The sequence below is a fragment of the Octodon degus genome, unplaced genomic scaffold, assembly GCF_000260255.1.
Source record: "Octodon degus isolate 3935 unplaced genomic scaffold, OctDeg1.0 scaffold00245, whole genome shotgun sequence".
NCBI classification, from domain to species: Eukaryota; Metazoa; Chordata; class Mammalia; order Rodentia; family Octodontidae; genus Octodon; species Octodon degus.
In genome coordinates this window covers 3022081-3034569 of record NW_004524821.1, presented here as the reverse complement: position 1 = coordinate 3034569, position 12489 = coordinate 3022081, and the positions used below count along the sequence as shown (strand labels likewise).

General features: G+C 40.3%; 1 protein-coding gene across 5 annotated transcripts in view; it reads left to right on the top strand.

Moving 5' to 3' along the window:
* Window positions 1-7660: 7660 nt before the first annotated feature.
* The window catches only part of Zmpste24 (zinc metallopeptidase STE24), an 81630-nt gene continuing 76801 nt past the window's right edge, over window positions 7661-12489 (top strand). For 3 of the 5 annotated variants that reach the window (XM_023706211.1, XM_023706212.1, XM_023706210.1), the window contains exons 1-2: window positions 7662-7918; window positions 11829-11975. In XM_023706211.1, coding sequence (XP_023561979.1) covers window positions 7796-7918; window positions 11829-11975 — 270 coding nt within the window. In that variant the 5' untranslated portion in view covers window positions 7662-7795. Of the gene's footprint in view, window positions 7919-11828; window positions 11976-12489 lie in introns of all 5 variants that reach the window. The other 2 variants (XM_004645969.2, XM_023706208.1) reach the window with 2 other exon arrangements.

Here is a 12489-nt window from a genome sequence, read left to right as displayed (position 1 = left end):
TCTGGCTTAGGTCTGGCTGCTGTGCTCAGCTCCTTCCCGCTGCGGACCAGTGCTGGGACTGGGTCTGGGCGTTCCCGGAAGTCTGTAGAAATCCAGCTGTAGGGTTTAAACACCAAATGTCAGATCTATATGAATATGAATTAGGATATAAAAGGATTTTTAGTGCAGGGAGGAGGAAAGAAGGAGCAGATAGAATGTGAGAAAAGAGGGTCTGATGGAACGTAGGAAAGTCAGCTCCTGGACTAGAAAATATGCACATGTGAGGCCAAAATATTTTAGCATGATGTTAAACAAGTTCAGCTTAGGGAAATCAAAGCAATTTTACTCTGGAAGGATGTTCAGGTAGGCTGTGAGGAAGTCCTAGAGTTAAATTCCCTGGTTTCTCATATCTTACTCATGCATCATTTGGGAGCCACATATTCCTGGATGTATATGAGAGTGAAAGTGATTTGTAAGCCAGGAATATTTTTAACCTTCTGCATGTATGGTACCTTTTGAACTGCAATGAAGCAGTCATATTCCCTGTCTTATACCCTAATGCTTCTTTACAGTAAATTGTGTGTAAAGAATAGAAGTTACCTTAGTGACTTAAAAACTTTTAATCATAATTTAACCAAAAGAATTTGATGGCTTTATTTGGAAATTAGAGTACTTCATCTAAAGAAACAAAACATAAAAATTACAAGTAAAATATTTGTTTTACTTTTAACACAGGTATGTATAAAGATTCATAGAATCATGATGCAGGTAAATAGAACAATTATGATTTCTTTCAGTGCATCTCTGATTTCATCTAACTCCATCCAGCAAAGCCACACAGGGGATGTTTTGAACATACTTTGTGGCTTTACCATTGCCTTACTAAGAAGAGTATTGCTGGGGTACATTCTTTGAAATTTTAAATGTTAATAATTGAGGCTAAGGTAGTATTATTATCCTGAAATGATTATTTGCGGTTTTTCTCTTTCAGGCTATTATGTAGAGGTTTTTAGGGAAGTTCTCATTTCAGTTGCTTCACTCACTTTTTCCACTGGCTCTGCTTTTGGGTTGTTTTCAATAGTTTTGTAGTGTTGTTGTTGTTGCTGTTAAATACAGCATCTATTGTCTTCAGTGACAATGAATTAGGATTTTTAAAAGAATGAAAAATTGCTGGTGTGGAAATTATGGAAAAATTAGAAATTTATAGAACATAATATGAATTTGTTCTCTTAATATTTTATGTATAGGTGCAAACTGGAAGGATCACTTCCTTCTGGTTCTCAGCTCCAAAAGTGTGTGCGTGTGTGTGTGTGTGTGTGTGTGTGTGTGTGATTCAGACCATAGTGATATGAGGTTGATGCAAAATATTCATTCCTGAGGAGTGTCATTCCTTTTCTTGAGAACAAAATACATAATAGTAGTCAGGGCACTGAGTAAGGGACTTTTGCTCCTTGGTAAGAAGAGAATCAAGACAGGAGAAGAGCTTGAGAATTCTTTTTCCCTCAGGCAAGATGCAACTTTTGACCACTTTAAAAAGGAAAACCCTTATTCCTTAAGCTCAACCTTTCTTCATTGGTTAAATCTTACCAATAGACGGCTTCCAGGCTCTCACCTTTAGGCTCCATGCAGAAAAGCCTCCTTGGTAGCACTTTCTTCTTATAAAGGGGAACAAGGGTCTATTACAGTTGTCTCAGGCACCATCTCTCACCTGGATTTTTTCTCTTCCAGTAATGGAGATCAAAGCCAGGAGGAGTCTACCACTGAGCTACACCCTTCCCTGTATTGGACTTGTCTAAATAGTCCAGGTTGGCCTTGAGCTTCTGATCCTCCTACTTTAGCCTCCTGAGTAGATGGGGTTCCAGGTTTTATGCAGACACCATGCATGGGTTCATTGTGAGTTTTGTTTTGTAAGGACTATATGCTTATCATAATAGCTATCACTGAGCCATGTCCTCAGCTTTTTCACTTGAAGTGCCCTCTTAACTGGGTGCCTTGTTTCATCTATCTCCCCATTTAATTTATCCTATGAGCGAGTGTGGTGGTGTACATCTGTTATCCTAGCACTCTGGAAGGCTAAGGGAGGAGGAGCATAAGTTGGAGCTCAGCTTGAGCCACATAGTGAGACCCTGTCTTAAGAAGATGTGGTGATGTAGCTCAGTTTGAAGGGCTTGGCTATTTAATTTCCGGTATATAAAACGAAAAGAAAAATTATCCTCTGTATAGTAGTTAGAAGGATCATCAAATAGCTTATTTCATTCTGTATAAAAGGTTCTCTCTCTCTCTCTCTCTCTCTCTCTCTCTCTCTCTCTCTCTCTCTTTCTCAGTCTTTTTGTGTTTTTGTTTTTGAAACTGGGTCTCACTGTATAGTTCTTTTTTTCCTTTATGAATAAGTTTATTGGTCTTTATCTGAAAAATCTTCATAGAAATTTGTTTTAATTCTCAGCAGCCCACTCCTGAGCTCTGAGGAAGCTTGCCTTCTTTTGAGCTACCCGATCTTTCTTCTGGGCAAGGGACATTTTGGGATGGTTCCACCTCTTAACTTCTCTCTTCGGCTTCTTTTCATAGACTGGATTCTATCATATAACAGCATGAGCTTTCTTATACATCTCTTCCAACATGTCTGGAGTTACACTGTTCTTTATGTACTGAGAGAACTGTTTCTTGGAAGCATCTTCATCTTCTTCCATTAGGTAACACATATAGTCTGCGACATTCTGACCAATGATGTGCTTCCGATGTACTTCTGCATTGAACTCCTTGCTTTCAGAATCATAACCAGGGAATCGTTTGGTACTGTGAGGGATAGACAAGCCTCCATCCACAGCACCCTTTAGGGCTCCAAAAACTTTATTGCCAGTTGTAGTTCTGGTGAGGCCTGCATCCAAATAGCAGGTGAAGGCACCAGGTTTGCCATCAATGCTGTCCACATTGTATTCATCTCCAGTAACCTCCACCTGGCCTTCATAGATCTTATCCATGCCAAACCTATTGAGAAGCCTGCGGGCCAGCAGCAGGCCAGTACAATATGCTGCAGCATAATTTGTTAGGCCAACCTTCACACCATACTTTGGTAGTTCATGTGCATATGCCGCACAGACTATCATATCCCCTTCAATGTGGGCAAAAGCAATCTGACAAATGATATCTGTTAGTTACATGAACTATCATCCTGTATTTAGGTGTGTTGTACTTATTTTTGTCCTGTATTACCAAGCATTTCCTAGCATAGTAATCAGTTTTGCCCTCTCATTGTCTTCTAAACTTCATTTGGTATCTCTTAAGGTAGGCCTTATTCTTGACAACCTTAACAAAACCCATCCTGTGTAATATAGCCACATGTCTGCAGCCCTATACAGACCTACAGGCCAAGCAGCACCACAGGGAGAAAAAGCTTGCTGTATAGTTCAGACTGGCCTTGAACTCACTATGCAGCTAGGCTGGCCTCAAACTTGTGGAGGATCATATGGATGACACTCCTTGAAAGAGCAACTGTCTCCATTTTGGCTTATCCTGGCCCTAATTCTATGTATTGATATATACAGAGCTGGCAAGGATATTTCTTTACCCCTCAATTGGCTTTAATCAATGTAAGTGTATCTAGTAGAGGTGCTAATATACAACCTTTAAAGCAATGCGACAGATCAGTGAAGCCCTAACTGTAGCTCCCAAATAATAAGGATGAGCTAGGCCTAAGTTGCTATGGTATTGGCTGAGAATGAGGCTCAAGAAAAGAGGCTGTGATGTCTTAGGGTTTGAAAAATTATACATCAAAACTGAAGTATTCAGGGGCCAGGGAGATATCCCAGTGGAATAAGTGCTTACATAGCAAGGACAAGGTCCTCAGTTCTATCCTTGGTACCAAAAAACGCCCAAAAGACAAAAAACTGAAGCACTGACCTGAAAACACTAGAGACTGCTCCAATCTGTAATGCGAGATTTCTCTTTCTGCATATCTTTCTCTTTGCATATTTTAGAGGCTATTTCAGGCCTCTTACCTAGCCCAGCTCACAGCCTTATGTACTTCCTGCCACTCTGAGTCACTCATGCCCAAGCCACTTCCCTCTTCACAAAATAATAAAATCCAGATTTGCCCCTGGGTCAGTCTTTTTTCCTGGTTAGCCCTTATTCTGACTGGATTTAGGACCTCTTGGGACCTCTCAACTACAAATATGCCTTAGTCTCTATTCTTGCCATGTGTTGCACTGGAAGTGATGGAGCAGAATTAATTTATTAGAACTGCAATAACTTTTCAATGGCATTACAAGTGCAGAACCCATTTGCATTGCTTAAAGCCAAGTAAGCCCACATCAGTACATGGAAATAGGGCCATGTTTAGCCAAAATGGAGGCAACTGCTCTTCTTTCAAGAAGAGTCATCCAGGTGGTCCTCCACAAAACTTGAAATGATTTTCCTGCCTCAGCCTTCTGAATGCCAGGATCACAGGCATATACCACCATGCCTGGCCAAAAATCAGGTTCTAAACTAAGAGATTATGTCCCCAGGGAGATAGCTCAGTAGAATAAGGGCTTGCCTGACAAGCGTAGGGTCCTGAGTTTAATCCCAGGTACCGAAAAGAAAGAAAGAAAGAAAAGAAAAGAAAATTCTCAAGGGGCGGGGGAGATAGCTCAGTAGAGTAAGTGTTTGCCTGGCAAGTGCAAGGGCTGGAGTTCTATCCCTGGTTCCGAAAAAAAAAATTAATAAACTAAGAGATTATGCCTGATGGCACAACATGAACTCTCCTTCCTTACTGCTTCCCTGCGTACCATTCCTCTGATATTTAGATATGTTAAGCACCGGCCAATCCAGGATCTTTGCATCTTCTGTCCATTCTGGTAGCCATTTTTCTTTCTTTTTTTTATTTTTATTTTTTAGCCATTTTTCTTATACCCATGTAGATTTGCTTACGAGTGTGTGTGTGTGTGTGTGTGTGTGTGTGTGCTCTGTGCTCAAACAGAAGCTAATCTGATGGTTTCCCTCAAATGTAAAGTAGTGCCTCTACCTCAGTTTGCTGCACTCCTGTTTCTCTGCTTTTACTTTGTAGCATGACCTTTCCTGTGATGTATTTGCTCATCATCTATTGCTCCATCCATCTGACCCACTAAGAATATAAACTTTGGGTATTTTGCAGACATTTCTTTGTTTCTTTGGAATAAAATGGGAATATGCCATTTTTATTTATCTTAATTAAATTTTAAATGTTCTTTTAACACAAAAAGGTATATACATTACACGACATTTTTTTTCAACTGGAGAAGCGTCAATAGTGTGTGGATATATAGGGTAAAACAAGATTGGTCAGGAAGAGAGAATTGGAATTAATTTATTAGAACTGATAATCTGACACAATGTTCTATTGCATTAAAAGAAGGGTCCTGGGGCCGGGGAGATAGCTCAGTAGAATAAGTGCTTGCCTGGCAAGCGCAAGGGCTTGAGTTCAATCCCTGGTTCCACAAAAAAATAAAATAAAATAAAAAGGGTCCATTTTTATCTTGCCCAAATTTGTTTCATGGTTTTTAATTCCTCTTGATTAAAAAAATTAGACTTGTAATTTGTGTGTGCTGATTTTGATCAAAAGGTTTCTTCTCCAGGTCAGAGTCAGTGGAGTCAGAATATCTATAATGATCAGGTTCATTCTCACTAACATTTGGTGTTGTGGAAATTGAACTGCTAACCTCTGGATTTGACGGCTCCTCTACTATTTTTGTGAAGTACAGCTTCACTTTAAAATTTGGAGAAAGGGCCAGGGATATAACTCAGTGGCACAAGTGCCTGCCTGGCAGGCACAAAGTCCTGAGTTTGATTTTTAGAAAAAAAAAAAAAAAGAAAGAAAAGAAAAGAAAAAGAAAGAAATCAAAATTTGGAGAAAAATATTGGTTTGTCTTTATTTTCTTTGTCAAGTTCATTTTTTGTTAAAGTAATATATATTCTTTAGTACTATCTCCACAAAGTGTATTACAGTCAGTCTTGTTATGAAACTTCACACCAGCTTCTTGTTCCTTTCCCTAGCTCTTCAGACACATGGTTAATGCTCTGTTCTCTCCCACACATGAAGAGCCAGCAGCTAACCTTGTTGGACAATTATGTAGGCCTATGTACATTGTGAGGAACTTACTACATTTTCTCACTGATCCTAACAATAGAAGGGAAGGACTATTATTGTTTTATTGATATGCTGCTATACAGAGGGCTTAAGGAGTGACAGGATGTAACTATGATTGGCACTCAAGTAGTATGACACTAAACCTGTACTCTTAGCTACAAATTGTGGGTGGCAAAAGCTTCTGTGAGGCATGGTACTCACAGATGAAGAAAATAAGAGTAAAAAGGGCAGAGCAACAATGGCCCAATAAAATTGTGAAGATGTTTATGGCTGCATCTGTTTAAGCCAGTAGTTGAATTTTTCATTGTAAATTTAAATAGTTTCAATAGATGCAAATCCTGGCAAACTGATACTTTAGAATAAAACTATTAAATCACTTTTACAATGTATCCAACAGAACCTACACATGATAACAATTATATAAAAATACACAAATGAAATGTTCAAGATTGTTATTTTATCATCTAAATTTATATTTCGGCTCTACACTCCCATGAAATATTATTCAGAAAAAGAGCTGGTACTCATATAGTATTTTGATGTTTGAAAAGCTTTCATTGATAACTTCTTTGTAATAAAATATATGGCTCTATGTGTTATAATTCTTTTGAATTACAATAGTTGAAATTATCTTTAGCATGCATAGTAGTTGGTCAAAATGACATAACTACAAACTCTGAAAGCATATAAATAAATATAAAAGGTAAGATGCTATTGAGAGTTCATCTCACAGTGAGGTGGCTCGGGCTTTTACACCAATCACTTCGTATCTCTGGATGAATATTCCTGACTGCTAAATCAACAGTTTAGTTTCTACTTCTTTTTGTTTTTCATATACACAAGTGCTAAGAAATATTAAATATGTAGATGAGAATGCTAGTAGTGTTAGTGATAACCAATCTTTTGGTTTCTCTCTAAATTATGATCCAAAAGTCAAATGCTATTCCTCCTCCTCCTCCTCTTTTTCCTCTTCCTCTTCTTCCGCTTCTGCTGCTTCTTCTTTCTCTGATATAGAGTCTGGCTATGCACTTCTGGCTGGCCTTGAACTCACTATGAAGGCCAGGCTGACCTCAAACTCACAGAAAGCCGCCTCCCTCAGCCTCCTGAGTGCTGGGATTACAGGCGTGCCCCACCACAGCCGGTCTAGCTTCATTCTTAAGACATCCCTGGGATGCACCTGACACCCCCTTAACAGCACTCTCCAGTCGAGACACGATTTGAGGGGGACTTCGGAAGCCAGTTACTCTGTCTTCCCAGCTACCAGCCGGAGGGTGTGGCCGCCCATTCTGTCAGTTCCTGGTACAACTCTCGTCAGTCGGCTACAGACAGGAAAAGTACAGCAACTATTTACAGCCGGCTCTGGGCAACCCGCAGATGCAAGTGACCCAAAGGCACTGCCGCTCGGAAGTTAGCGGACGCCTGGGCAGCGGTGCTGCGTGAAAGAAGCCACCTCGCGGGGAAGAAAATCCGAGAGATGCGCCTGCCGAGGCCGGAACCTGGCGCGCGGGCTCCGGCCCTTTTTGAGCCGGAAGTGAAGAAAGTGGGGCTGGTCCTTCCCTAGTAGACACGCGGGAGGACGTGGGATTAAAGCCGGTGTCTGTGTGGAGGCGCTCGGAAGGGACAGATATCGCTGTGACACCGCTGGGGCTCTTGGAGGGGGACGGGTGTCGGTGTGGCGCCGGTGCACGCTGAAGGAGCGGGTGGAACCGGGTGGTCATGGGGACGTGGGCGTCGTTGGACGTGGTGTGGGAGCTGCCGGCGGAGAAGCAGATCTTCGGCGCGGTGCTGCTCTTTTCCTGGACAGTGTATCTTTGGGAGACCTTCCTGGCCCAGCGGCAGGTGAGCCTTGGCCGGACCGGCTGACCCAGCCCCCGGCAACCCTCGGCTCGCCCGGGCCTGGACCGTTAGCCCCTCGATGTTTGCTCCGGTCCCGGCGCTGTCTCGCCTCCGTCACCCGCGCTCAGCCTCCTAGGCGGGCCGGCGGCGGGCTGTGGGGTTCTTGGTGCCACATGGAAGTTTTTCAGAACGTTATCATGGGACTGAAGCCTGTCAGGGCCTTAAGAAAGTGAAAAAAGGGTTTCTCTCCTCAGGCTCTAGATTGTACCCATTCCAAAGATCTTTTTAAGATCTTTGGGTCCAGACTTAGCCTTCTTTTTCTTTAATACAAGCCATCAAAAGGAGGATGCTACATTTTTGAATAGTAGCTTCTCCGTGGCAGGATTAGGGAACGATTTTCTTTTAAAGATTTTGCAATTCTTCCAACGACCTGTACAACTAAAAAAAAAAAAAAAAAAAAAAAAAAAAAAAAAAAAAACCTCCAAGTGCATGTGTTTATGTTTAAAAAGCAATTTATTGTTTTTCATAAGTGTTCATTATTTTTGTTTCAAAATTTTTAAATAGCTAAGCATTGAGGCCCACACCTGTAATCCTTAGTCCTGGGGAGGCCGAGGCAGGGGAGAGAGTTGGAGGAAAGCATAGCCAAATTAATGATACTCTGGCTCATAACAGAAAGTAAAAAGGACTAGAAATGTATCTTAGTAGTAGAGAGCTTTCATAGCACTCAGGAAACCCTGGGTTTAAAATTTTTTTTAAAAATAGAAAGTGAAAATTATTTACAGTTCCCAGGGGATAACTATAGTTAACAGCTTGACAGAAATCTGAATTTTAAATGAGATTAAGTTTAATTGTTTACCTGGTTTATTGTGATCTCACTGCTAAGGTTGGCTTTCTTTCTTTTTGAGAGAGTGGCTTTTTTGAGACAAGGGTTTCACTGTGCAGTTCAAGTTGGCCTTGAATGCACTTTGTAGCCTAGGCCGTTCTCACACTGGCAGCCATACTCCTGGCTCAGGCTTCCAAGTGTTGTGGTTCACCTTTCCTAGGTTTATGTTGTCATTGGATTACAGTAAGTCTCAGACTTAGGAACATTTATGTTGTGAACTTTCATGGATCTTAAAGGACGTTGCATTAGTAACTTTCATAGATGTGAACAAATTGTGGAAATAGCCTAGGTGTTCATAGGACATTTCCACAGTTGTGCTTTTGTGTACTTACTGTACAGTGTAATAGTGTACAGTTGTAAAGTACTCAGTCAGAGCCCAGGATGTCCAGAAGCAGGAGGAAAAGCCCTGGTGATGTAAAGGAGACAGCTATTGTTCAAAGCAATATACATACACGATATACTTTGGTCAGAGGTGTTTAAGACTCGCTTTGTTAGATTTATGAAAAAATGTGGCTTACTGATGTTCTCCCTAAACAGAACTCATTTGTAATTGAAGACCTTATGTGAGTAGTGATGGTTAGGAGAACCTTTCTAACTGCTGGAACTTTTTCTTGAACATAAGTGTTTTTCTTCTGCAGATGTCTCCTGTCAGTTTACATTCTGCATCAATCTGTATACAAAGTTTTAATTTTCTGTATCTGTCAATGTCTAGGTTATGTGTTAATCCATCTTTAGTTCAGTATGTACAAATACATATTGATTTGCAGAGTTTAATACTCTTAATAGAGCTGTTTCTTCCTTAGTACATACTATTGTTGGCCTATAGAAGATCCTTTGTATAAAGTAGAAAACATAGTATGTGGTGTCAAAACTGGCAGGTGAGGCAGGCATGGTAGCACATCCTGTAATCCCAGCACCCTGGAGGCTGAGGCAAGAGGATCATTGTGAGTTCAAGGCCAGCATGAAACATAAGGTGAGGCCAAATTTAAAAAAAAAAAAAAAAAAGAGAAACAGATTGTGAGATTTTCTTTCTTTCTTTCTTTCTTTCTTTCTTTCTTTCTTTCTTTCTTTCTTTCTTCTTCATCCTCCTCAACCTCTTCGTCCTTGTCCTCCTCCTCCATTTATTTTTAATGTATTTGGTATAGTGTCTCACTGCGCAGCTTGAACTCATAGTGATCCTTCTGTTTTCAGCCTCACCAGTGTTGGGAATACAGGCCTGCACCACCATGCCCGGTCTCCGTGGTCTACTCAACATGGCCAGCTCCGCATGCCAGGGAGTGGGCCCAGTACTGGCACTGCATGTGGTACCCAGGATCAAGCCCTGGTCCCTACACTTGCCTAAGAAGGCAGCTTGATCTGCTGAGCTATCTTGCCAGCCCCCGTCAGTCTTTCTTTTTTTTTGAGACAGAGTCTCACTATGTAGCTTAGCTAGGCCTTGAACTCACTAGCCTAGGCTATTCCTAGAACTCATGCTGATCCTCCTGCTTCAGCCTACAAAGTGCTGGGATTACAGATGTGGGCCACCACACCCAGCTCTGTCTTTAATTACTGTTAGTACATTAATTTTTCACTAAGTTTTGTTTTATGTATTTATTTTTGAAAGAGAGTCTTGCTTGTTGTTCAGGCTGGCTTTGAACCAGAGTGATCTTTCTGCCTCACAGTGCTAGAATTACAGGTGTGTGCCAACACTTCAGGTTCTTCAGTAGTATCTTCTTTTTTCTTTTGTCTTTTTTCAGACAGTATTTCACTATGCAGTTCAGGCTGGTCTTGAACTCACTTTGTAGTCCAGGCTGGCCTTGGACTTTTGTTAATCCTTCCTCGGCCTACCAAGTTCTGGGTTCAGTAGTGTCTTTATAATAGTATCTTTAATACCTTCAGCTTCTGTTGACACAATATAAGATATGATCACAAACTACAGTGAATGTTTCAATAAAAATAAATTTATTACAGTAGAAGACTTATTGTCATTAATTCCCCTGAAACTTTTCTTTTCATTACACATATGTACGCCATTGTTCTTGCCACTTTCTAGAGGGGTTTTGGATGTTTTCTTTTGGTTATATCTTTTCATGGCTTTTAATGTCCTGAGTAGATTCAAAATATCTATGGCATTTTCTGTCAAATAAAAACATTACTGGGCTGGGGAGATAGCTCAGCAGTCTAGGCACCTGCCTGGCAAGCTCAAGGACCTGAGTTAGATCCCTGGTTCTGCATGCTGTGCTAGCCTCATGTGCCAGCCCAAGACCAGGTGTGTGGCACATGTCTGTAATCTCAGTACTGGGGAGGCTGACACAGGAGGGTCACTACAAGTCCAAACTGCATAGTGAAACCCTGTAACAAATAAATAAAAACATGAAAATTAAAAGATAAAACATTACATTGTGTCTTTCTTTACCTTATTCACTGGATTTGGCACTTGGAACTTCTGGCTCTTTCCCAAAGTCAAAATGACCTTGAAAGTAAATATTTTCAATCAGTTTAGGACATACAGGCAGCCATGACAGCATAAGTAATGACATTCATGAGAGAAATTTCAGGACTGTTTCAGAAAGTGGCAAGAATGATGCACAAAAGGGGATATTTTGAGAAAAATTAATTGCAATGTCTTTTAATACATTTTTAAGAATTTAAGCGGTCCATACATTTTGATCATAACTTGTACACTGAGAATACAATTGTAAAATCATTATAGAAGATGCAATCTATTATATTTTTGTTGTCTGTACTCTGTGTTATGTCCCCATGGTCCAAGATTTTCTTTTAGAATTGGCCTAAGAAAGTTGGTCTTGGAAACCTGACATTTTCTGTTGTTTCTGAAATCACTTAAGGACCAGCCCCATTATCTATGAATACTCATGGTTGGCCTCAGACCCTCTTGTCTGCAGCATTTGTTTCCATAGTCACTGTACTTGAGAAATGCAGCATTTGTGTATTATGAAATATTCTATAGGTTTAAAACCATCCAGTGTTTGATTATAAATTTCTAATATAATAATGTTTCATTAAAATGTTTTCTTCAAAATATTTCAGAGAAGGATATATAAAACAACAACTCATGTACCGCCAGAGTTAGAACAGATCATGGATTCTGAAACATTTGAGAAATCTCGACTGTATCAGCTGGATAAAAGTACTTTCAGCTTCTGGTCGGGACTCTATTCAGAGGCTGAAGGCACTGTAAGTAATTTACTTTCTTGGAAATACAATCTCTCAAATTCATACTTTGCAACACATGTTTTTAGTTTTGTATTTTTGTGACACAAAAAAAGGTAGTAGGTCCACAAGTCCCAGAATGCTATCTTAACCTTTATTATTGTTAATAATAGATGTGGAATAAAAGAGGCAAAAACATAACTAATTAGTCAGTTTAAATTTGTAGAATATGGTAACTGTCACTTGCTGACCAGGTGTAAGAAGAGTCTATGGGCTGAGACAGTGGAACATACCTGTAATCTAAGCCACTTGGGAAAGTGAGGCAGGAAGACCACACATTCAAGGCCAGCCTGGGCAACTTAGTGAGACTGTCTCAAAACACAAACATACAAGAAAACAAAACAAAACAGGGTGATAGTGCAATGTAGCTCAGGATTCAGGCCTCAGTATCACCTCCTCCCCTACCAAAACAATAACAAAAAATTGTATGTTGTGTTTTATTTTTATAAATCCCCCATTGGTCTTACATTTACCTTAA